The sequence below is a fragment of the Photinus pyralis genome, unplaced genomic scaffold, assembly GCF_008802855.1.
Source record: "Photinus pyralis isolate 1611_PpyrPB1 unplaced genomic scaffold, Ppyr1.3 Ppyr1.4_LG4, whole genome shotgun sequence".
NCBI classification, from domain to species: domain Eukaryota; kingdom Metazoa; phylum Arthropoda; class Insecta; order Coleoptera; family Lampyridae; genus Photinus; species Photinus pyralis.
Window position 1 is genome coordinate 44,455,017 of NW_022170511.1, and position 27,216 is coordinate 44,482,232.

A 27,216-nucleotide genomic window follows, 5' to 3' on the forward strand; every position below is an offset into this window, starting at 1 on the left:
TCTATTTCATAATATGAATGATCAGATATTGCAATACTATAACAGTTATCCCCTGAGCTGTTTATCATTGCAAATCGCTGTTGAAATACAAGCCGAGGTTATTTAATTTGTCTTTCTAAATTACTACTAGGAGTAGAGAATAAATAAATTGCCAGTTAACGTTAAATAATATCTCGACCGATTACTAATATTTCTAATTAACTAATTCATTTTTATAATACTATTCGTTACCGCTTTATTTAACGCACTTTGCGTAAGTACAATTGCTTCTAATTTAGTACCACTCACCTTTCATTATTCATTCAAACATTCTTACTACAAAATGTGCCATTATTAAATTAAAAATTACATACAAACAAAGTTTATTCAACGTGGGGGGTCATTTGCTAATTCGGAACTGAACACTGAGCAGCATTTGAACTAAAGTTTTAATTATTTATTTATTTATTTATTACTATAGTTGCAGTCTCGTGAAGTAGAGATCAACTATACCCAAATGGTCTTGTTTTTTGGTTGTGAAATTTTTGCAATTCATTACAGCAGTCTCAGTATCGCCAAAGTCTACATAACAAATACAAAAAACCTTTCCAGTCCCAAGACACCCCCAGAACTATTGGATAGAATCTATTGCCGAAGCTCATGTAACTCGCCTTTTTATTAACAAAATAATTTAAAGATTACGACACCACTTCCCCAAACCTGTCAAATCTATAGCGCGCAGAAATTCGAGATGAAGCAATTCCACCAAATGATGGATCGTGGACGCGATTTTCTTGTACCTGTTGGATGGCGATCGATCATCGCCAAAAAAAAATAAACCCATTCATCACTTCGCAATACGCAAACGAGGGAAACTCCGAAAGTATAGGCGTTTATTCGAGAATTATGCGGTAATTAACTTTAAGGATACACTCGATATTGATTAATGAAAATAATCGTAAAAAAACGCTTTAGATTGTTTTTAAGATTTTTCTAGAAACATAATTAATCACATCGCGACGTGTCGTCTGTTCAACGCACGCATTTTGAAAGTGCGTTCAATAAAATTGTGCGTGAATGGACTTCACACATCTGACCGGTAATTAACTTAATAATGCCATAAAATATTGGTGGGTGAAATACTGACAAGGTTCAAAAATGGATTCTTTTATTATACGGTTTTAAAGATATTTTCGATGGGCAGTAAAGAAATAAAACTTTTTCTTCTTTGTTTTTGCTTACAGTCAATACCAAGGGAATGTTGCTTTGTACGTTTTCTAAATACACAAGTAAATAATAGTCGTGACACGTTTTCAAAGATTAATATCTTACGGCTTTATGTAATGCGAGTTGTTGAAAGTTTTGCTTTTATTTAGATAATCGAAGAGTACACTCCCTGTTTAGTCGCTGCATTTTATATGTGTATAAAAAATAGAGAAATGATCTTTTGAATTACCTACTCGACTTTGTACTCCACCTCGGCAGCACGAGCCATTGTCTATCTATATTATATAGTAAAATGCAACCCAATTTCAATCAAAACCGACTCGAGAAGAGTACAAATAGTACTTTTAAGTTGACAAATTCGTCAACATTTTAAAATAAGGCATTACTTTTGGTCAAATTATTTTGATCTAAGAAATTGAAAACCAATAATCTATATTTTTTCCTTTCTTAATTTGCATAGAACCGACTCAACGACTTAACTAAGAAGAGATGAAATTGGAACAAAATGAAAACGTTTCTGATAAAGCTACATATTAAAAAAAAACAAGTGATATAAAATCAAAAAAGCACCAGAACACATTTTTTTTAAATAGAACAGTTACATTTTTCTGTAATATTCTTAAAGAGCTTGAAATTATCTGTACAATGATATCAAATACGTTATAATTACCTTAGAAATTAAATCTACAGTGATGTGTTTCGAACCAATCGCAATAGCTGTGGAAATTTAAACAAAAACATCAAATGTACAACATCAGGAAGCGATGGAAACAAGTGAAAAGCAGTTACAGGAATAATGATTATAACTTAAGACAAATTTAAACACATTAATTGCACTTGCTAGTTGCTTCCTACGTTTTATCATTACATCATTACATTACACCTCTGAACATTTTTTCATCATTTGTGTAATATTGTTGCATTGTATAAGTTATAATGTCCACTATACTGATTTTGTGACACATGACAAGTGAAAAACTCAACGCTCTTTTGTTTTTGTTTAAATTTCCACGGTTACTGCGGTTGGTTTTAAAAACATTACTGCAGCTTTAATTTCTAAGGTCTAAGAACATTACCGAAAAAAGTATTTAAAAAAAAAGTAATTTGTTTTCTGATGCACTTTTGTTTTTGTATCACTTGATTTTTTGAATGCGTAGCTTTATCAGAATTTGAAAGTAGAGTATTATTTCTGCTTACACCATTTTCCTATCTCCAATAATAAAAGAAATATAAGCTTGGACACCCAAAATCAATCACCCTGTATATAACGCAAAAGCATATGTATCCAAATGAAAATTAAATCAGCTTGAAAGTACTTTGGTTGGATGCAGTTTTGCGTCAAATAAATGACAAAAATTAAATTGTTCTAGTCGGAGACCTTTTAGTTGCGAGCATAATTCATTAACAATAAAGATAATTGATTTTACATAATTTGCAGCTGATATTTCAAATATGCGATACGTTTGCCCTTACTAGAAGAATCTTTGGTTAAAGTTTCAAAAAGATATCTCCATAAATAAGCTCACATCTGATTTTTACAATATGCGATATGCTCTCTCTTTACTAGAAGCTTCCGGTTTAGCTGGAAATGACCTTAATTTTTTTGTTTCTAAATGCAACACCCTGTGTATTTTATTGTTAACGGACGCACAATATAAAACTGCCTCAGAAATGTTATATGAAAGGTTTTTGTTTTATTCGAAATGTGATAAAAAAATTTAAATAAAAATACTTGTAGCAAGTGGCATCACCTTTGAAAACCGAAAGTCGAAAAAAGAAGACATTACGATTATTAAAAGCATTAATATTTGTTATATAACAACAATTATTAAAACAATTGCTTCATAAATAACGGAGGGACTTTTCACTTTCCTGTACAGCATTGCTATTGATGTATAAAAGTATGTAAAAAATTGGGTCGTAGAGGGGATCAAAACAGGCACTTTTTCCAAATAAACCGAGGGTCCAACGTGTTTTGTTTGCGAGCCACCCCCAAAATAATGGTGAAATTTGCATTTCTTCTTTAATTTTTTTCCCGCATCCATAAGAGTTAGAAAGACTGGTGACACGTCTTTGAATAGGTTTTCGGGTATGCCCTTTTCGATTATACCTACCACGAGAGAGTGTACCCCTAAATGGGAGTGCGAAAAAAATTCTAATTTCGTCGAAATTTGGTATATGGGTTTTTTTGAACACCAAAGTCGCGAATCTGAAATTGGTTTTTGAAAACAAAAAAATTCCACTGTATTTCTTGGCCGGACAACGAAACTGAACTTTTGCAACTGAACACCACAATTTTTCAGCAAGGAAGTTCTCTAAAAAACTATCTACGTTAATGATTACTACGATATCTGAGACTTTTTTAAGCCACAGTCAGAAAAACTTTACGACGTTTTTGATTTGAATAAATACTGAGATTTGCATAACTTAGCTTCACATTTGAATTCAAATTCCCTACATAAAATGATTGAGTTATCCAAAACTTTCGTGTTTCCTTTACCTAATTTCCCTATCATTTTGTTATGGAAATCATAATTTTGTCACAGTTTGTTACGGAGAAGTTTTGTTTTAAATGCAGTAATAATAGAATTATACTTTTCGCATAGAGAAACCTAGGGCAAAATGTCTTTTTTTCTGGTAGGCTGAATACGAATTTAAAGTTGGCCAACAAACATTTTTCCGACAAATATGAGAAATCATCAAAAAAACCACTAAAATGGTACATTAGGTCATAAGGTTATAATAGTGCGTATTACAGGTGAGTAGAAAAATTGCGCACGATGCGGCAGAGTGCGGAAATTACAACGAAATTACCTCTACCATACTTTTTCTATTTTTTTTATTAAAAATAACAATAAACTAAATAATTAAGTAAAAAAAAAATTTTCTACGATCTCCGTGAATTTCGAAATGAAAATACCGCAAAACCCTAAACGGCGTCTGTTGACAGTTTTGACACTTGTAGATGATCACTTCCAAACGTACACGGTACAATGATCTACTCTAATTTTTTTTCATTACGCACGGGTGTAGGTAATGGTACTATATCGTGCCTTTAAATTATACGTTATGATCTCATTTTCAGGGAGGTCGTAGAAAAACAATGTGTTTGAACGGTTCGCATCTTATTTACGGAAAAAGTGTGTATTTGCGTGGAAATTTTAGGTAATGTACTCCTCTTTATTTTACAACAGAGGCACTTTTTGTGTAAATAACGTAAGTTGAAAGTTATAAATTGAAAACCACTAAAAAACAATTGTTAGTTTTAGTGGTTTTGATATTTCATTTGTGGGGAGTATTTTTGTTGGACAACGTGTGCAAAATCCCAAAAGAAACCACTACTAGAAATAATTGCACCAAAACTGTCCACTTCAAGTACTTTGTATGTAGGTACAATTTTACTATTCACTAATAAAGAACATGCAGAAAACACTTGTTAGAACAATTTGCTGATCCCTATACTTACTATAAAGTATTCAATGATCATATTTCTCAATAAAGCTAATTAAAATCAATTTCAGTCATTGTGTAAATACACCTTACATAACATACCCTGTAGTTAAATAACGAAGAAATGGTAATTTAATTACATCACATCAGAAAAAGTTCATTCATTAATTTAACGCTAAAAAAAGTGTGTTTGTGTAACGTAAGTACCCATTCAGTGAACCGCTTACGCATTGTTTAGACGAACTTCAAAATGTCTAAATCATTGTAAATAAAACATACACTTCGGCCGAAGGCGTTTAAAATGATCACCTGTTCAAAAAGGGACACCCAGCATAAATCACCGGCCAAAACGTGACTTGTCATTCATCAGAAGGTATTAACCGAACCGCATCCTTTCAAGATGTTCACTAATTTCCTGGTTTAGTCAGATTTAAACATGCACCGAGACGGCTTCTTTTTCTTTTTTTTACTATAAAGGAATGCAACTGCTGCATTTTGTCTAATTTAAAGATACTTAACACGGAAGAAGAAAACGGAAAATCTCATTCGCCTTGCCAAGTGTTTGTGACTTTTTGTGCGATGGCATCTGCTCGAAGAGTGTATGAACTCTTTGTTGCAGTAATTACTTTTTTTCGGATTTAAGTATGCCAAGACGTTTTGTTGCGTATTGGCGGTGTACTTTCATTTTGATAGCAGTTACGTCTTTGGGCATTTAGATTGGTATCACCAAGGAAAGAGCGAAAATACTTTGAATTTTCAAGACCCTACAAGGATTTATTCGTATAGTTTGTCAGGCTGAGTTTTGGTAGTATGGATCTGTTAAACAACTTGTCGTAGGAAGTGTAATTACGCTGAGTACTATAAAAAGTGGGTGTCAAAATTACGTGACCACTTCCTACTGTGCTATATAAAAACTGTTTTGCATAATTACTTCACTATTAATGAAAGTTCTAAAAATACCCAAAAGCGGTAAGGCCCTGACCTTGTTAACGTGAACTTCTATGCAACACCTCTACCGGGTGCTTTAAAATAAGAGGCCGGTGCAATGACTAGGTCGAAAAGAATGTTTTAATGAGTATATGCAATTGGCATAAGTGCAGAGAGAAAATTTCTTGGCATCATTGCATGCTGCTGGCAGTTTATCTACCGCATGGGAAAAAATCCGTACAGTAATAATTATTACCACATCCACCCACTTAATATATGCGCGCATATACGAGCGTTATATAAATTTCAATTGAAACTGACATTTATATTTCAGCAATGCAATGCACTTATTTATCCATCGCGCTGCACTATACGTCTGTAATGGAATTAATTAAAACACTTAATATTGGCCGATTTAAATTGGTTTAATTCTAGCAACAAGCCATTACGCCTTCATTTAAAATGTTTATACTGTTTAATTAGTAAATGTGATAAACATAGATTACTGTAACGAAATGGGCTTCCATTGCAGGACAGCGGAAAAGATGAGGAAGAGGAAGAGGAGGAGGAGGAGGAGGACGATGATTTTTTTCGCGACGAAAATGGTTGGCAGGCCGAAGAGGCGACCACGGTAGCGCCGCTGGGAAGGCTACAAAACGAACCTTCCAGTAGCAGTAAGTATACACCCTGAACCCCCGTCTGTCATTAATTGCCCAAAGAAATGAAGATACTCTAACCCCCTACTCCTCGTATCGTTAAGGTGTGTTAGCTAATTGAGCGGAATGAATAGATATGATTTATACCTTATTATTTATTAATTGCGTTCTTGGGTTACGAGCTTTCAACATTGATTAAGAACGAATACCTCGAGGCATAATTTTTTTCGATGCAATGCAATATTTCTTTGTAAATATCAAAGGTACACATTCATTTGCCTTGATTTTTCACTATGTACAGAAGCGAGATCGACAAATATTTCTTTAAAATGGTAGGTATATCAATAGCGTTTTGGGAATGTTACTAATTCGGTAACACTTTTCTACGATTTGCCCCAGATCCCTTTGAAACAAGGGGAGGGTGGTCGAAATAGTTTTGAATGTTGTTATGATCACTTGTTTGATGACCGTTTGCACTGCCAAATTTATGTTTCCAGTAATCCCCTGCTTAATCTTACAATTCCTAAATGTTGACGGAACAAACGGCCATGATCCATTTATTTATTTAAGGGACACTTTATGATGAAATAATTAACCGAAATGAAAATATGGGGAATGCAGTCAGTTCAAATCTGTCACGCTTTTGGAAACTTCTGTTCTTTTCTCAAGACACTAAAATGAAATGTGTACATTTTATTAAAATATTAAAAAAAACCGCAAATGGCGTAAATTTTTCTATATCACTCTATGTTTTCATTCATTCTGATACAGCGTTTGTCTCATCCACCGTCATCTTTTTTTTCGGTTGACCGATTATAATCTATTAGTCCCCTATATCTGTTTCTATTTTAATTTTTTTCCCCCATTCACTATCTAATTTTCCTAAATCAGTTAGAACTTCGTTGTGCCATCCGTGTTTGGTTTTTTTTATTGTAACAAAAGGTGAAAGTTTGTTTGGCGAGTCTACGATTACCAGGGGCGGACTGGAACGGGGGGGGGCGGGTGGCGATTGCCACCTGGCCTGTAGATCATAATGGCCCGTTGGAAATTTATAAGTATGTGCTGTATTTAGTTTCTTGCACTATTAATAAATCCTTTTTTACCAAAAATCGACTACACCAAAATTTCTCGGGAAAACACTTTTTCTTATTAATTTTAGTGCGTAGAATCCAAAACAATTCGTACTTTTTCGATCAGGCTTCTCAATCAAAAGTTATAGACTAGAAACCAATTTCGAAAAAAAATTCAAAGGGCTGTAACTTTTGAACTAGTAGCCCAATCTTGGAACTGTTTGAAATTATGGATTCTACAGGCCACATTCTATAAGAAAATTTTTTTTCCGGGTCGATCTGAGACAATTTTTTTTTCGGGGCTCAAAAAAGGCAGTGTATAACCTTCCTTTTTTACCAAAAATCGACTACACCAAAATTTCTCGGGAAAACACTTTTTCTTTTTAATTTGGGTGCGTAGAATCCAAATCAATTCGTACTTTTTCGATCAGACTTCTCAATCAAAAGTTATAGACTTAGAAACCAATTTCGAAAAAAAATTCAAAGGGCTGTAACTTTTGAACTAGTAGCCCAATCTTGGAACTGTTTGAAATTATGAATTCTGCAGGCCACATTCTATAAGAAAAATTTTTTTCCGGGTAGATCTGAGACAATTTTTTTTCGGGGCTCAAAAAAAGGCAGTGTATAACCTTCCTTTTTTACCAAAAATCGACTACACCAAAATTTAGAGTGGGCCATTAGCCCGTGGGTGGAAGATTGTAGGTTTATTAACGCACATACCTATTTAAAATTCATTGCCAAGATAATAGAACCCCCTGTATATTATTGCATATGCACTTATGTATTACACATGATATTTAAAATTAGTCTTTTAGCCACAATTCGTCATTTTTTTCAAAAAGATGTCCACTAACAATTGAATATCATAAAACATAGAAGGCCATGACCCTTGATGCAGTAAAAAAATTGGTAGTTCAATTTAAAAAATCAAGTTACCTTTGATTGAAACTTTGAAAAATCGATGGAGTGATTTCTGTTAACACAAAAAAAGGTTAACTTTGACGGTTAGGCGTATGTTAGTACATTTCATGATTAGTAATACTACAGAGTCGCGGCCTTCTTTTATAATAACTGCGACATTCAATTTTTACTGAACCTCTACTTTTTGAAAAAATGATGAATTTCGGATAAAAGACTCATTTTAGATATTGTGTATTTGTGCAATACATAAAGTCATACTAAAATTCACCAAGGAATCGAAATATGTAATAATATACAGGGGGTTCTATCTCAAAAATGCAACTTTGATATAAATCACCAAGTATAACAAACTTTGAAAATATTTTTAGGTTGTATCCTGAAGAGTCCTTCAACATGGCCCGACAATGAATTTTAAAAATGTGCGTTAATAAACCCACAATCTTTCACCCACCCTGTATACACTGTGTTCGCGATAGGAGGGTCACCTCAATATCTCTTTCATTTAAATTGTATTTAAATATGATTTTATATGTGACATCATGATCTACCCGATTGCATATTGAAACTTGAATTGGAGAGAATTTTTGTTTGCAAATACAATGTCTATGTTTTTTTAAGATGTTCGAAAAGAGCAATTTACTGTACGACAACATAAAATATACATATGATTAATATACAAAAAAATGCTAAAATTAGTGACTCAATATTTAGAAAACATACAATCTAGCATGCCGTGTGCTGTCATGCTGCGCGCTAAGTAAAGTAATTCAAGGGATCTAGTTATCTAAATAACGGGATACAATTCCAACTAATTAAACATCTGAAATGTTTGCGCCCTCAATACAATTGCGCTTTGTGCAAGGGCGCACATTAATGTGAAAAAAATTGATGAATTTGAATACAAAAAATTACGAAAAAAACAATTGTTCAATTTCAACGAGCAAGTTTGGATTCGATTTTTTTTTCATGTTATATTGGCGTCCAAAGGTTCCCAATTTTTTTTAACCGCATGGATGGGACTCGAGACAGGAGTTTTGTTAATATTTTTTAAAAGTTGAAAACGAAACACATAGGAACATCCTTTGCTGTGAAAAGAATTATAAAAAAAAGGAAAATTATTTTGTAACTTTTGGGATATATAATCATATAATTTTTGAAACTTTATCTGGGATCCAGGATTTAACAAAAATTAAACCAATTAAGATAAATGGCCAATTGGGTAATGTACCCAAACCGCCCATTTCTGCTATTTCTTTTTTTTGTAAAATCCGAGATCTATATGGAAACGCGCGGAAAATGGTTAAAAATACTACTTTTGCCCAATAATCAATTAGAACTTTCTAATAATTTGTAATATTTCAAACGTGGTAATTGTGACAAAACACAAATAAAAGTTGATAAAAAGCGAACGACCGCAGCGATTATGTGGTAAAAAAAACCTACATGAAAACAGTGCCATAGGGTACGTGAACATTTCAAAGAAACGCTCTACAATTTAAGAGATAAAGTAATAGTTATTTACTGTACAAAACGATAAAGAAATGTTTTAATCATGTCCACGAGATGGTTAGTTTGTCTTATCATCGAGTATACTACAAAACTTTATTTTATAGCAGAAACTATATTTAAAACTTCCGAGAATTCTGAATTTACGACGTCAAAAAAAGCAAACTTGGTCATTTCCATGGAAACAGTATTATTGGCTGTTCTGAACTTCATTTTTTTCCGTGCTTCGCGTCCCATTTTTAATGAGAATGATAAATGTAATTAGAATGTTACGTCCTTTTTTTCACTGTATCTACCCTTGCGATTAAAGAGATCATTCTAACCACTTTTACTGCTAAAGAGAACCAGCCTACTCATTCAAACCTCAAGTATTTTTTTAATTACAAAAAGGGGCAACATTTAACCTACTCTGTATCCCTCACCATGTATGTAGTCTATTGCTACAGTATTGACTATTTTGAAATCGGGTTTTCTCTATATGATAACTGATATATCCAGAAAGAAAATCAAGCAAAGAGGTATACAATGATTGAGGTCGTAGTCAAAATAAACCCAGAATATGCAAACATCAAATTTTAAAAAAACTAATAGAATTATACAGAGGCGGCGAAAACTAAAAGCTTATGACAGCCTAATTTATACGCAATTACATTTATATAAACATTAAGTTAATATAATCATGATTATTTACAAATTAATCCTTACTTATTAAAATTTGCCGCAATGTGAGGATAATTATAGTAGAAACTCCCCTAGGGGGAAATTGGACCTCAATATCTGTAAAATATGAATTTATTAGACAGGGGACCTTTCATATTAGTATATCTGTGATTTGTTATTAGTATAAACGCCGCGAGTTAGGCTTGTGCCATAAATTAATTTTTTTGTGGTCAAAAAATCAGAACATTGTACTTTTTTCGTACGGCGCGGCGTCGCCGTGGCGTAGATAAAAGGTACCCGCCAACTACATGCGGACTGTGCAGTACATTTTTGATTTTTTATTGTACTCACTTTGTCAAAATGTATGAGCAGGAGTGTATACAGGGTGTTCATTTTATTTTCCTATCTCCAGAACTAAAGAGCTACGGGGTCGGTTAAATTAGCAAACCCTATTTTAATGAGCACGCAATTTTTTTTCGAACCAGTGGTTCACAAACTCTAGGTATCAACTGCTATTGTGAAAAATAAAATATTATTTCATATGTATGAAGATACTCTCATAGATAATCGGTAATTGCAATTGTTAAGAGACACGTTAGCAAATGTTGCAAGAAATTCATGTTATCAACAAGATGGTGCATCTGCCCACAATATTTAATTGGTTTGGCACTAACGGCCCTATTTCATGGCCAGCCACGTCGGCGGATTTAAATCTATTATAATTTCTTATGGGGCTATTTAAAGGATAAAGTTTACAGTAATGTGTATCCAGATTTATAGCATCTAAAAAACGGCATTTTAAAGTGTACGGTAAAACTATAACACCCTGTAGAACTTTTAGTCAGAAAATAAGCCACAGAATTAGCCCCTTTCGCATTTACATCAAGAAACACCCTGTATACTTCTTCAGTTTTGGAATGATCATTAGTTGAGTTTGTTACAGAAGCCCTGGGTGGGTATGAGCTTTGAATTAGGTTCCAAATAGTTTTTTATATGCATATCTTTATCGTATATTTCTTTTTTTCTGTAGTGCAACTTTTTTGTTTTAGATCCGGAACTGAACGCCGCAATCGAGCACATGCAACGAATGAATATCGGCTCTCGATGTCGCGATCCACTTCCACGTGTTTTGTCGGTCCAAAACATTCACCCGTTTCCGGAGAAAAGGTATTCGCCACACTGTACCGTTTTACATCGCTGCTCTGCGGATACGGGATGCTGCAAAAATCATTCCATGACGTGCGCACCAAAGAATCATTCCATCGTTTATCTATATTTTTTCGTAAGTTACCTCTTAACCCCCGCCAAAAACCTTACTTGCGTAAATAGTATATTATAAATAGACGTCTTTTTATTGAGGAACTCTAATGTTCAAATGATGTGTAGCGGCACTTGGGTGTGTATTACTGAAATGTACCTTGGTCAAACATAAAAAATATTGTATATTGAATTATTGCTTGATTCTGATTCAACAACATATGAATTGCGTCATTAGAAATACAATAGTTATCATGACGCATAAACTACATCTCACAATTTCTTTTATTATACAGGGTGTTTTTTTGAGAGCTTTAGTTAAACGATTCTCTATTAAATACAACAGTAGGAGAATAATTTCATTTAAAAAACTTGAGTTTTTTGTCTTTAAATTTGGATCCCCATATAGGTGCGCTTAACTTTTTTAGTGCACTTTCACTTTCAAAAAATAAAAAGTGCACTTTTGCGTTCTTGATATCTATCTGTCTGTCTGTCTGAGTCACAAAGGCTCCGGAACTACACCACTTACAGATTTGATATTGCTGTATTTTCAAGGTACCGCCTACATCCACCATTTTCTTGAAAGTCAAAATAACTTTAAAGAAAATGGTGGATGCAGACGTCAAAAGTTAAAATAACTTAAAAACTATCAATTATAGACATCGATATGCGGATACCAAAAGAAGTGAAATTTAACGTAGGATCCAAAAATGTAATAAAAAATAGGGGTTGCCAGTTAAAATAACGAAGTTACTACCTACTTCCGGAAGTGCCGCCATATTCACTTTCCCAGAAACGTTTAACTTTAGCTCCCAATTTTTCTATATGAAAGTTGTTTAACATTCTATTTCCCATAATAAAGTAGTATTCCATTGTTTTTATTTCAGAAAACAAATGAATACCGAAAAACAATTGAATTTTTTAAATAGCAAGCACACTTTCATTAGGCTCATTTGATAGAAATTTTTTTCTCTTTTCAATGACGTAATACGTTAACACCCGTGTAGAAAACCATTTTACTGCTAATTTCGTTTTGTCTTCAACGTTTAATAAGAAACGTACACGTTCATTTGTTTTATTTTGATGTAGGATATCTGGATTAATGTTATTGATCTAATTATAATAAATGATTTTGAAAATTTTTTTTGAATAAGGGTACTAACATGTTATATCAACGAAAAGAAAAAGAATTTCTATCAAATGAGCCTAATGAAAAGGTGCACGGCGCTATTTAAAAAAGTTCAATTGTTTTTCGTTACTCATTTGTTTTCTGAAATAAAAACAACTGAATGCTGCCTTATTATGGGAAATAAAATGTTAAACAACTTTCATATAGAAAAATTTTGTATACAGTCGATATTACTATATTCCATACATAATGGGCACCCTGTATAATTAGACAACTATGGTGTAAATCACCCAAATACCTCAAGGCAGCGTTGGATCATTCAATAATGATAAACGCTTGAGCGGTATGACTACAAATGTAGAAATAAAACCTTACCCGTGATCTAATTGGCAAAGGAATGCGGTTAATTAATTCTTACTGTCTGAATAAAATCGAGAGCGCTATATCTTCAAGGAAACTGCAGTCTGTTGTCTTTAAAAATCGGCAAATTAATTTATCAAAGTGGACACATAAATCATTCGCAGACCATAACGTATTATTATGACGTTAATAGTGCACTGACGCATGTAATAAAGCATAACAATGTTTATGGTATTCTGATGTACTCTATTAGAACTGATCTTATCCTAATTGCCCAAAGTTTGGGGATTTTTAGATCGAGGAAGTGGGCCCTTATTTTAAAAAAGTATGGTAGTACTACTTTATTTTGTTTTTTTTTATTTGTACTTCTTTTCAGCTTACTCCCTACTGCTACCAGTGAAGTGATAGGAATAGTGAGGGACCACTTCGTTCCCTATAGTTTAGGTAAGGGTAGCAATTTCTTTACCAGAAAACTGAGAAAGGCAACCGTTTCAATCTCATAATATTCACAAATTTTCCAACGGTATCAATTTTTACAACAGGATTAAGAAATAAATTAAAATCAAGTTTTGTAAAAGTGCCTTTTTGTGTCACTTTAAAATCCCATTGAATTAACTAGGAGCATAAATCAAACGAAGGCAATTAGACAATTTCCCATCTTGGGTGAAGATGTAGGACCTTAATTAATGTTTCCCTGTCAAATTTACAGTAACGCACGTTCGACGAAATTAGTTTCCAGTAACTCGCGTAATTTATCTTTACCGGCATCATTTGACACCATTGGAATGTACACCATACAGTTTTTACTAATTATTTAAATATTTTATAATTAATTTTGTCTAAAACAAATAATTAAAAACGGCAATTAAAATTAACCTACTTATTTATGGACATTCTTCGCATTTTTGAATTGTTAACTTTACTTTTTTTGGTTTAATTTTGTTGGTTTTGCATTGCGGTAAACGAAAGGCATTTGCATTATAATGATCTTGTTTGCATATGTTACAATAATGGCCAATAAATCAACTTGTGTAAATTAATATGTGACAATTTAATATTAATGGTGTACACGCGTACCCGTGACCTTACAAAATCCGCCATGTTTGGGTTATTGCAAATTTGGAGAAGAGAATCGTTTATTTTGCGAGGAATTTAGAGATCATGTTAATTAGGGTTATTTGTTGGTAAAAGTTGATTTTTGGGAGGCTTCTGCACAAAATTTCACTATCGTAAGGTTTTCCTAAACGATTTTTGGACGTTGTCTGTGCTATGTTATTATAATCCAGGCCTACTTGTCCGCACCTTAACGTTATCCATCAGTTTTCTAAAAAATGAATATTATACAGGGTGGAAAGTTGTGGGTTTATTAACGCACATAGTTAAAATTCATTTTCAGGGCATGTTGAAGGACTCTTAAGGCTACAACCCAAAAATATTTTCAACGAAATTGCAATTGTTATTCAGCGTGATTTATATCAAAGTTGCATTTTTTTTAAATAAACCCCCCGTATATAATTGCATATAACTTTCTAACGATATAAACATGTCGGTATGTATCTTTTACATATTTTCTGTAATTGAACAATTTCTAATGTTTCGATTTTCAAAGCCTCTCAGTAATTAGTAGGCCATTAAAAATGATCAAGCATTTACCCCCACCAAACAAAACATAAACTCTTTCTTAGTTTCATGTAAAAAATCAAGTAACCCCTGATTGAAATTTTGAAAATCGACGGAGTGATTTCTTTGAATACCTACCAAAAAATATTTTACTTTGACCGTTCAGCGTATGTTGGTACATTTTATGATTAATAACACTGCAGAGTCACGGCCTTCTAAGTTTTATGAAAATTCCGATATTCAATTTTTACTGGACATCTACTTTTTGAAAAAATGACTTATAAATTGACCAAGGAATCGAAATATGCAATAATGCACAGGGGGTTCTATTAAAAAATTCAACTTTCATGTAAATCACCCTGTATAACAAAACAATTGCAACGTCGTTGAACTACTACATGAATCAATTGTTCACATTGTTCATCCATCATGGTAGCAGCCTGTCACAGCTAATCGGATCACAAAACTAAGAGACCAGTCCAACTTTTGGCAAATTTTCGGTTTCCATTGGAATGTAAAACCACGAGGGGTAGAAAAGTTTGTATTTAAATGTTTTTTGAGGAATGTAGGCCAGGATAGACTGTTATTTTTTTAATTTTATTTAAAATAGAAAGACCTTAGGGATAAGAAAATAAATGGTTAAAATGAAACATAATGTGACGTTTGACAGTAATAGCATATTTGTTTTTGCATGGCCAACTATATTTTAGCGCATTTTCCAAAACATTTTCGGCACTTTGTCCATCTGTCTGCCCATCTGTAGCACTACTAATCCGTTTTCGTTGTGGTTTATTTTTTATCCGGTGCACATGCCCAAGACCATAACATTTTTTGAATTAGTCACTTCCTTCCCAAGTTATTACTGATTCAATGCTGGGAAAATGGTCTTTCGTCGGTCGCGAGTGACCACGTGTTTAACTTATTATAATTACTATACAGGGTGTTCTTTGAAGACATGGTAATATTTAAGGGGGTGATTCTTGGACCCATTTTAAGAAAAAAAACTTCCTATGAACGTATGTCCTAAACGTTTTAATTTTTGAGATACAGGGTGGTAAAGTTTTAAAAAAAATCAGTTTTTTAATAATAACAGAGATAGGATCTTTATGAAATTTGGTACATGTCTTCTATGCATCAAGATGCATTTTCTGATGTGCAAAAGTTTTTATTTTCGCTACCAGTGGCTTTTGCAACGCCGAAATATTTTGTTTGTGAGCTAATTGCTAATATTGAAAGATGTGTTTCAAAAGGTTACTCATCTCCTGTTCCTTCCTGTTTAAAGCTGCATGGTCAATGGCCAGCCCCAAGTCCTTGGACGGGTATATTTGAGAGAGCATTTTGTCTTAAAATATTTGCACATCGCCTATAAATACGCGATGGCTATTTATTGCAGCGCTTGCGACAGACTGAAAGACGCCAAAGGCAAGTCTCGCGATCGTGGCACGTATACGAACCTAATAAATCTTGGGACGTCAGTAATTGGACTCTCTCAATATTATTTTAGATGCACGTCTGCCGTTTTTGGGGCGTGATCTAATAATACGCAAAAATGCAAAATTTGACTCAACCCCCTATAATAAGAAATAAACAAGGAAGTAGGTATACTCTACTCCGTACATACGCATCTAATAGAAAATAGAAAATGAGGGCACGCTGAAAATGTCGCACAAAAAGATTTAGGAAGCCTTAACGCGTTTCCTTGTTTTTATTTATAAATAGAGGCGACGATACAAAACAGCATGCGGAAATAATGTGCATAGCACGTAGTGCAGTTTTCGAGATATTCGCAAAGTTCATTGTAAACGATCAATTTCCCCGGCGCGGGAAGGACTATATGCTACCCAAACTCCTTGTGTGGTCACATCAATTTTCACAAGCACAGATTATTTATTAAGATAAGGCTGATAAAAAACTATGTAAATTACATCCATCACGTTTAGTAATAGTAATTCTTTCGCCAAGTAGTGAGTAAAGAAAACCATTTCTTGGGAAAGAGAAGAGAACAAGGTACCTAACTGAAAAAATTCATGAAAAGACAAAATGGTCCTGCGTTAGGGAAAAGTTCTGTTCCATGACTTTGTTGAAATGTACCTTGATGTAAGAGGCACAAAATCAGTGTAAACGAGCATTTTAATTTTTTTCAAATAATCGATATTTAGAATGGGTTTTCATCTGCGATGGCCAAGCCTACTATTATGCTTCATTTCGTTGAAAAGTAATTATTTCCTCGTTAGAGTACAATTATTAACTAGTTTTCTGAGATTTTCAGTTGCATGTCTATCACTGAGTTAAAGTCTGCATTGTAACCCTAACCATTATATTATTTATGAATTTTAGAAACTTCAAGCATACTTAACAGATGTGAGAATATGTTAAGTAATCTTGTTGGATGTGTAATTCCTTGAAGTAAACACTTATGATAAAGATTTTCATTTTTTTATCGATTTTACTAGTTAGCCTCCCTCAATCAGTCTAATTAAAAAACAGAAACGAACAATATTGTACAGGGTGTCCTATGAATAAAGACCACAGTCCATATCTATGGAAATGTTATAATTGCACAGCTTGGGCAAAAGAAGCTGGAAATTATTTTCAAGTTTCTAGGTTTGCCGCTAGAGGGCGTGCAATTCATGGTTGTAACGTTGCGTGCAATGTATTCTTCAACTTTATTGAATTGCATAAACATGTAATTAATTTATGGGTGGGTACTTTAGTGAAAAATATTGAAGAACCTAAAAACTACGGGGTTTAGACACTGAACATCCCTTAGAAACATTGAAGAGAACACAACATACTATCGAATAGCGAAATAAACTAGCTGTCGGAAAATTTGCCATTTCATTGTGAACACCCTGTATCACCAAATCTTAACTTTCTAAGCTAAGTGTAGCCCTTTACTCGGTTTAAAATTATTCCCCGAGGGTATTTCCTAATTGCAAAAAACAAGGTCGCTACGATTTATCAAAGTGGGGTGTGCTTATGGGGAATTATTCGGAACAAAATTAATAAGGTGGCAACACTGACCACGAATGACATGTAAAAATATACAGCGTGTTCTATTTTAAAAAAAGTGTATTCTTTGAAACCGTAAAAATAGAACACCCGGTATATTCAAAAATAATTTCTATAGATATGCAACCATCATTTGCACACACGGTTTTTTTAAACGAGGTATGAGCTAGGAAAGACCAACGCGTTGGGTACTAAAAATAAATTATGACCTGGGCATAATTGCAAAACAAATGATTCTTTTTGCATTATACTGCGAGAAGCGTATATTTTAACATATTCAAAATCCCCATTAATCCGGGCCCAGGGAATTCGTTAAAATCCAAGATGGCGGTTGAATTTCATATATTTCATTTAAAAATTTATAACTTTGGTACTCGTATTTCAATGAAATTTGTCAAAATAAAATAGCTGTCGGAAAATTTGCCATTTCATTGTGAACACCCTGTATCACCAAATCTAACTTTCTAAGCTAAGTGTAGCCCCTTACTCGGTTAAAATTATTCCCCAAGGGTATTTCCTAATTGCAAAAAACAAGGTCGCTACGATTTATCAAAGTGGGGTGTGCTTATTTGGAATTATTCGGAACAAAATTAATAAGGTGGCAACACTGACAACGAATGACATGTAAAAATATACAGCGTGTTCTATTTTAAAAAAAGTTTATTCTTTGAAACCGTAAAAATAGGACACCCTGTATATTCAAAAATAATTTCTATGGATATGCAACCATCATTTGCACACACGGTTTTTTTAAAATATTTTTTACGAGGTATGAGCTAGGAAAGACCAACGCGTTGGGTACTAAAAATAAATGACTCTTTTTGCATTATACTGCGAGAAGCGTATATTTTAACATATTCAAAATCCCCATTAATCCCGGCCCAGGGAATCCGTTAAAATCCAAGATGGCGGTTGAATTTCATATATTTCATGGTAAAATTATAACTTTGGTTCAATGAAATTTGTCAAAGTAAAATAACTTTTTTTTTCACAATAATAATAATAAGCCATTTATCGGACACACATGGCGACCAATTAAATATGTAGTTATTTAATTTTGAAATATTTAAATGGCCGCCATTTTGTAAACAAAATCTACACTCAACAACACTCACTGCCTCTTTTGTCAAACAATTGCAGATTTTATTAATAAAAATGGTCGCCTACATGAATATAAAAAAATTCACTCCTAAACACTCTCTATCCAAGATTTTTTCCATGACGAATATTTCATATCCCACAGGCTCCTAGGGTGAGCGATACTATGCGATCAAAAATGAGTTGCTGTCGAGTCACCTTTGGAATTTTTGTTTACATAGGAAATCGTATTTAACTTGAACTTCCAAAGGCGACTCGACAGTAACTCATCTTTGATCGCCCGTTAGTATCACGGCATGGAACAGATGAATGTAGGCAACCAACACTACACGCGACAAATTAAAGCTGTTTTTACAGTTCTTAAGCTGTTACCAGGGCCGTGGGATCCAGTAGGGCAACCGGGCAAGTCCTAGGATTTTTTAAAATAAAAATTATGCAAAAGTATTTTACAAAATTTTTATTTTGCAATTTTAAATGCACTTCATTCAGGATTGATCGTAAATAAGTAATATAATAATTATTTATAATAAAAAATATGCAAATACCACATTATTATTATTAAAAAAAGGCGATTCGGACAAACTTTGCACTAGTCGCAATTTTACCTTGCCACGCCCCTGGCTGTTACCACCCTTATTTCAACCTTATCCTCTTTGTTATAACGGGCGATCAAAAATGAGTTGCTGCAAGTCGCCTTTGGAAGTTTAAGTTAAGTACGATTTCCCATGTAAACAAAAATTCCAAAGGTCACTCGACAAAAAAAACGACTAATAGCTAACCCTAATTTGACATTAAATGATCAAGCTACTGTTTCCATAGCAGACGCTGATTATCATTTAAAACAAATTTGTGTAGAGTTGGTTACCTATAGCCATCTTCCATGCATTAAACCCGTTTTTTTTAGTATACATAGCCCATATGTATACATTTGAGAACAATTCGCTGCATATTCGGGAAATTGTAGATACCTATCCAATTTCATATATCATTTTGGAGAAAGACCCAAATCACAAATACAAAAACGCCCACTTAATGGGCTACTTGTACCTACTGTTTTCAAATTTACGATTTATTGTATTGAGGGATCGATAGTGCAGGCTCTAATGAAATTGAGGCCAAATAATTAAAACAGCTGAATTTTTTTGGGGATGAAATTCCGGGGGTTGAAAATATTAATTTTAGACGAAGCAAAAAAAATGAACAACTTTTGTATCTACACTTTCACCTCAAATTTTCCGAGAAAAACTGTTCACCTGCACTAAAAGCCCGGTTTGGATGGGGTATTAGTTTTTTTTGTCAAAAAATATTTGACCACACCTTGCAAGTTACTCACTCAAGTACAGGTAAACTTGGGGGTTTAGCTAGCATCAGTACTGCTCAATTTAAATCGACCTTTAAATGTATAAAGATACCATTGTGCATCACTAACGTAATTACCATTGTCAGAGACGCACCTATATCAAATTAAAATTTTGATGGCCGTTGGACGTCTGTTAGTAGGTACATCTCTTGGCGTAACCAACCATTCATAAATTGCGTTCAAGTTCAAGGTAGGTTATTTGCATTTAATCAATTGGCGAGTTCCTCATTCCCAGATGTCAATTTGACCTAATCGCTGGGGCATTTTGAAAAATTTCACCGACCGCGGACCGTGTATAGGTGCCGGTTTCATCGGAGGATGTAGCAGGTAATTGAGTATGAGAAATTTACGAACGGTATTGTATCTTGTACTTCCTTAATCGATTATTCCAGCATAACGCAAACTGTAAATAGATTTTTCATGTCACTTTGTTTCCTCAGTTCAAATAATTTCGACCGGTACAATTTATTTCGAAATTCTTTACATGCAAATGCGAATGTCTCTTCAAAAAAGATTGATAACCGAACTGCCGATTTGTATAAGGTTGAAGAACAACTGTTATTGTTGCCAGAATCTCCTGTTTTAAAAAATGCCCGATGACGGCAAAGCAAGTTCAGAATTACTGAATGGATTTCGATTGGTACAACAATTGGCTTAATTTAAGCAGCCCAAATTCCTCTCTCGATGCTCCTCTCTAATAAAAGACGCTCCAGGTAAGCCGTTTGTACAATAAAAATGGTTACGAGATAAGGGCCTAAGAAAATATTTGCCGGGTCTCATTAACAAAATTACTGCATTTATTCTTGGTACGTCCGGATTAGACAGCAATAAAAAAAATTTCATAAAATTTATGACATGCCATCTTAGTTTATTATTGTTTGTCTTCTTGAAAAAAAAATCGAGTAGAAGTGCATCCGTTCCGTTGTTATAATTCGTGTATTTCTCACGTGAGGTTAATCCCCCTCAGACTGTGAAAACAAACAGAAAAATTTATTACCAATTACTTCTACTTGTATACGCTTAGTGTTATGTCAATGAGTTCTTCTGGGTGGTATTAGTGATTTGTGTCTCTTTTACAGACAACAATGATTAATCAACCGCGGTCCACAGTCGAAAAATTACCCTTCGTCAACCACACCGAGTGTGCGTGCTTAGATAAAGCAGATGAACCTCCAGCTTTGGAGGCCACAAGGACTGAAGCGAGCAGGGATGGAATACGGTCGTACAGATCGAATATTTCAGTGCGAGCGGTAGATTCCTCACTGTACTCACCAGAAACCATACGAAGGTACCTTCACTATTTGCCTTTCGAACTGTTAATTTAAATTTAAATTACAGATGTAAGTGCCCTAAAGAGTACAACTCCATGTTGGATCGCGACAACAACTGCAGCTGCGACTGTGACGACGACAACGAAGATTGCGTTCGATTCAAAAAAGGGAAAGAGCATTTTTCGTTAAGCGATCGAAGGTGAGGTAGCATTTCGGGGTGAATTTCTGACTGTTCAGACTGTTTCAGGTGCATCATGGTTGGAGAGTGTGGACTTCCCAAATGTGAATATGGTCCTTACCTGAGAACGAAAGGGAGGTGTACAGACAAAAATGAGAAACTGGACGCATTCGCAAGTGTTTCCTCGAATTTTTAATAAAGTGATAAAGATCGGACTAATGAAAATGTTTGAAATTTTATTTTCATTACCTTTTCTGTGTATTTTTAAATTTACATGTCATACTGAATCGCATCTTAAAATGTAATATAAACGTGTATATTTACCATTTTCATATTAATTGTCGTCTAAATATTAAAAACAACGTATACGTTTTGAATCTCTTATGTGTAGAAACCTAGTCCCACTGATACTTCATTCTGACTTCATTTACAGACGCAATAAGTCACTGTAAATGGCATAGAAAAGCTACCAAAAATGGTATTACAACACGTGCATTTAGTCCACTTGGAAGCTCGTGCTTTTTGAACTCATGAAAACGAATTTTAGAAAAGCCACCTTTACTTAATGGGTATAAATTAGTCCTAGATATGTAGGTGCGAATTTTCTGAAATTTGTAATTTTAATTTAACCAATTGTTTAAATGAAAAATGAATGGTGGCGTTGATTTGTTTAGTAAAGTTATAGGGTTGGGAATTTTTAGGACTAATTGTAGCTCATTTTACCAACTTGGAAAGGTAGTGTGGCTATGAGAAATATAGCTTTACCTGCCTGCATAATACTTTGACATTCGAATGAAGGTTAGCAGGGCGAAAATTGAAATTTGGTTCACAGCCATAATCGACGATTGCGAATTGAGAAGAAAATAATTTCAAGATGGCGTCGTTTTCGTAAATATTGAAAGTTGGCTGAAAGTCTTGAAAGAGTTACCAGGGCTACTGCGATTTCAAAGTTAACAATAGAAAAATGTAAGAAACTTCAGTTTTCAAATTGCTAGTACTCTTTCTGATGGCAGTGTAGATTTAAATTTTAGAGCCACTTTCACTAACATTCTGTATGCCTATATCTGGTATTATAATTATTGGCATTTTATTATTCTCACCATAAATAATAAACAAATCAAAAACCACACAATGTGGATATTTCATTCATACTCATTCGAATTACATTTCAAATGAAACGATTGTTTCCGCAGCCTACCACACCTAATGAAAGAATAAGAAAATTTCTTTCAAAAAATGCCAATAACTCAAAAACTACCGGATATTAGGCATACAGAATGTTAATAAAAGTGGTCCTAAAATTCAAATCTACATTCATTTCTGCCATCAGAAATAGTAGTAACAATTTGAAAAACTGAAGTTTTTGACACTTTTTGATTGCTAATTTTGAGAAATCGCAGCAGTCCTGCTAACTTTTTCGACTTTTAGCTTTTGTTTCTATTGGCTATTTTTTAATTATTAATGATAGTGAACTACACTTAAGTCTTAGCTATAGGCCGAGAAGCGATAATGACAATCATTGTATAAACACATTCTACATCGGAAAGTAATAAACTTTTGTGGGAAACAAGATTTCTATTTAACACGCCAAATGAAATGGCATCTCCGTGATGCTCCAGATATTTGTGTTTGAAAATTAGGGCCAATTTGTAGCCAGAACTTCAAACCTCCTTAACCATTTTTTCGCTTGAAATTCAATTATCATTCGTATTGCAATCTCAAACAGGAATTATAGAATCCGGAACAAAGATCACAAAACCTTCCCCATACATTTCATTTATTATACAAAGGTTTATGGAGAAGGTTTTGTGATCTTTGTTCCGCGGATTATCATTTACCCCATTTCGAGCTTCCCTGAGAGAATGAATACTCAACAAGGAATTAGAATCATGAATTTGTGCTTGTGCAGGGTACAACTTGGTTCCGAATTGAAACACGAGTATTTTGAGTCTCGCGAAAGTTTCTTGTTAGTTGACGTTTGGAATGGAATTACTGCAAATACTAGGAACTCGCCCTTTAAGGTAGCGAAATTTGGAACAAGAACACTAAGAAACCACAATAAAATTTATAAAGCCGTACTTCACCGATGATGACAGCTTTGCCATACTGTTTAAAAGTTGTACCGGAGGGTTGAATGTCAAATTGGCCTCCGCGTTTCAATTGAAAGAAAACTGATTTTCAAGATCAGCACAAGTTGAAATTGAATCCGCACAGTTTAGCACAACACTAGTACTATTTAAAAATTTGCATTACACATTTTTTTAAATGGCGCCGGGGACTAACTTGAGGAAGCTCACTTAAAATCAAAATCACAAAATAAACTACCACATTTTGTGCTGGTAAGGCAAGCTGGATGTTAACAAAATATATATTTTTAAAAGAAAGGTTTGAAAAGTTGCGACCATTGCGAATTGAAAGAAAATCATTTCAAGATGGCGTCGCTTCTGTAAATACTGGAAGTTGGCTCCAATTTGTTTTTTTTAATATAAACGTAACATTTTTTTTGCAAATGCGCTATTTCATTCTGAATTCAACGCATTTAAGATTTGCGTACCTATCTGTTATAGTTTTTGAGATATGTCCATTTTTCTCAAATTTGGAGATGCAAGAGTCCATTCAAAAATTCGTATCTTTTAACTAATGGAATCGTTAAAGTATAATAATAAATAAGGAATTTTTTGAGCGACCGCTGAAAGTTTTGACACAGTTTCCAGGGCTGCTACGATTTTTAAAATTAGTAATCAAAAAATGTCAACTTCACGTTTTGGACGAAGCAGATAAAAATTGCCTTTTTTGCATGGCCACCTCGTTATTATGTAAATTACAAGATTCAAATATAAAAACTAGGGAAGCCATGATGTTTCGAAAGCTATCTCTAGATATAGGACATTATTATCAAAAGTTTGACGCTTTTGGAGGAGCTAAAAGATGAGATGAAGACAAAAATATACAGGGTGTTCCATTTAAAAAAGTAAAAATTTTTATTATGAAGTGTTATAACTTCGGACCTACAAAAAATCACCATGTAAGCTATTTTTTAACGTTTCATAGTAGATGTATTTATTTGACTTTTACTTTACCCATAATAAAAGATATATATCCTGGAATCAAAATTGAAGTAATAATTTTGACAATGAACGGACGCTTGCAACGGCCAAATTTTTCTTACCAATTGAATTATCTTTAAAATTACTAGTTTTTCGGATATTAACCATATAATAAAAAAAGCCGCTTGTGTGCTGCAAGAGGCGAAGGGTGCACTTTCAAATGTGTTTCTTCGATTTTAATAGTCCTTATGGACGATTCATGCCTTAACGAGAATACAACCAGGAAATAATTTTTAATTTCTGATCAAATGACACCAATACCAAATCTGTATGTGGTGTAGTTCCGGAGCCTTTGTAACTCAGACAGACAGACAGACATGTAGAGCGCAAAAGTGCACTTTTTATTTTTTGAAAGTGAAAGTACCAACACTAAAAAGTCGTACATTTACACGTAAAATCAAAAAATGCATTCAAATACAAGGGGTTCCATTACAAAAAATGTACCATTTTGGCGCCCTACTTTGTGAGCGCACCCTGTGTAATTCCAAATATTTTTAAAATGTGGAGAATATTCAATAATATCATAATACAAAAGCACTCTATCGCAAAATCTTATCTTCAAGGCATTAAGTTACTCCGCGCAATCGTTGACTCACCCTGTACATGTCGTAAGGGCATTTGGAATTGTAATTACCTACACTACAAATATTAAAGAGCATACAAACTCACGGGAAATCGCAGTATTTGAAATTTTCAACTGGCATTAAGGTTTACAAAAATGTTGGGTGTAGCCAGCACAATTAAGAACGCGAAAATTAAAAAGAAAAGCTTTGGAGGAAATCTACTTCACATATACAACTTTTATCGGACTACTGGAGATTCATTTGTTGATTTAGTACAGGATTCACAAAAAAAACGCATCAGCGCACGTTCCGCTTTTACTAATATAAATGTCCCTATGTAATTGCACGTTTATTTGGGATTGGGGTGCCGAAAGTGGCTAATTTTGAATAAAAAACTATCTCAGATTTATTTTGAGCAAAAATGACGAGAAAATTGGTTGCAACAAATTCGAAATACCGACGACTGCACGTGTGCGTTTCACACTGAACACCTGTTGTTTATCGGCAATTGTTATCGCGCATACGTTCAAATCTGTATCACGTTTTTGTATTACATTTACCAAGATTTGGAAACCTTTTCCATAAAAGTTTTTTGTATTTAAATTTCAAATTGGGAAAATCTGAATAGGCGCGCAAAGCAAGTCGTTTTTGCATTTCTGTTCTACAAATGGATTTCATATTACCATTTGGTCCCTTTACAAATTAGATTTTGATAAAACTATGACTAAATTTGTACGTTCCCATTTATTCCTATCGAGTCACCTTTGGAATTTTTGTTTATACGGGACTTCCACAGGCGACTCGAAAGCAACTCATTTTTGATCGCCCATTATAGGTATAGAGAAAACGTTTCAATCGCTATAACTGGGAAAACCATACTTCGGAAAACAAAAGCCATCCGAGCTTATTATGGGCGAATGGAAAATTCCCCATTGATTATAATAGACGTTGCCCAGATTATGATTATTCAATGTCGTTAGATTTGCAAGTCTAAAATTCGCCACTTTACCCTCATTAATCTTTTTTAGACCTGAAAACCCAGGGGCAATGACTAGTGGTACTGGGATAAAGTAAAAATTCTATTGCAAAACTTGCACTCTTTATTTCTTTGGTCAAAAATCAATGAAATCATATGATTTTTTAAGGATTGTGAGCCAACCTAAGACGACATTTGATCTGGTTGTACCCCCATGTTAGTGCGCAAACCATGACAGAATACCTGTGGCAAAGTATTTTATTAATCTCCGTATTACAACAGTAAGCAGCAAATTTTGAATGGCAAAAGAACTCCTACCGCAGTTCCAAAAAAATTATAATTTCACGCATAATCACCAACAACTTATGAGTCGAAAAAGCCTTTAAAATAACATTCATTATACGCATAGTTTGTTGCTTTTTCTGGCGCATTTATGCTCGAGAAATTTTCCAAAAACGAAAAAGAAAAGTTTGGCACAGTACCTTATTTTAATCCATGAACACGAAGTTCCGTGGACTTCCGCTGCAGTTCCTTGGTTAGCACTTTAATTATCACGGCGTTTTTAATTATATTTTTTATTAAAAAACACTATTAGGGACAATATTGAATTAAAAAAACATCGGCGCTCAGAAAACGTTACCGCGAATAGGACAATTTAAGTTTCATAATCGCGACGCGCATGCCAAATGACTAGGCACGATCGGTGAGCCGATTCACTTCCAGCCAATGGCAAGCAAGCTTGTTTCGAACTAACGACGAACACCTGCGGTTTATCGCAAATGTTATCGCGTATACGTCCAATTTGCTACATTTATGTATAAAATTTATCAAATTAATGGATTTTGAATTAAAATGCATTTTTGTAGCGTGTATACCTACTTTGGATGTC

General features: G+C 33.9%; 1 protein-coding gene and 1 long non-coding RNA gene across 3 annotated transcripts in view; one reads left to right on the forward strand and one right to left on the reverse strand.

The window, feature by feature from the left end:
- The window catches only part of LOC116168545, a 67,053-nt gene extending 44,998 nt beyond the window's left edge, over nucleotides 1-22,055 (forward strand). For both annotated transcript variants that reach the window (XM_031484447.1, XM_031484446.1), the window contains exons 3-7: nucleotides 6,116-6,257; nucleotides 11,446-11,678; nucleotides 21,312-21,520; nucleotides 21,571-21,702; nucleotides 21,751-22,055. In XM_031484447.1, coding sequence (XP_031340307.1) covers nucleotides 6,116-6,257; nucleotides 11,446-11,678; nucleotides 21,312-21,520; nucleotides 21,571-21,702; nucleotides 21,751-21,877 — 843 coding nt within the window. In that variant the 3' untranslated portion in view covers nucleotides 21,878-22,055. The remainder of the gene's footprint in view (nucleotides 1-6,115; nucleotides 6,258-11,445; nucleotides 11,679-21,311; nucleotides 21,521-21,570; nucleotides 21,703-21,750) is intronic.
- Nucleotides 1-26,921, reverse strand: part of LOC116168546 — a 69,137-nt gene extending 42,216 nt beyond the window's left edge. The window contains exon 1 of the long non-coding RNA XR_004144781.1: nucleotides 26,810-26,921. This is a non-coding gene — a long non-coding RNA (uncharacterized LOC116168546). The remainder of the gene's footprint in view (nucleotides 1-26,809) is intronic.
- Nucleotides 26,922-27,216: the final 295 nt, after the last annotated feature.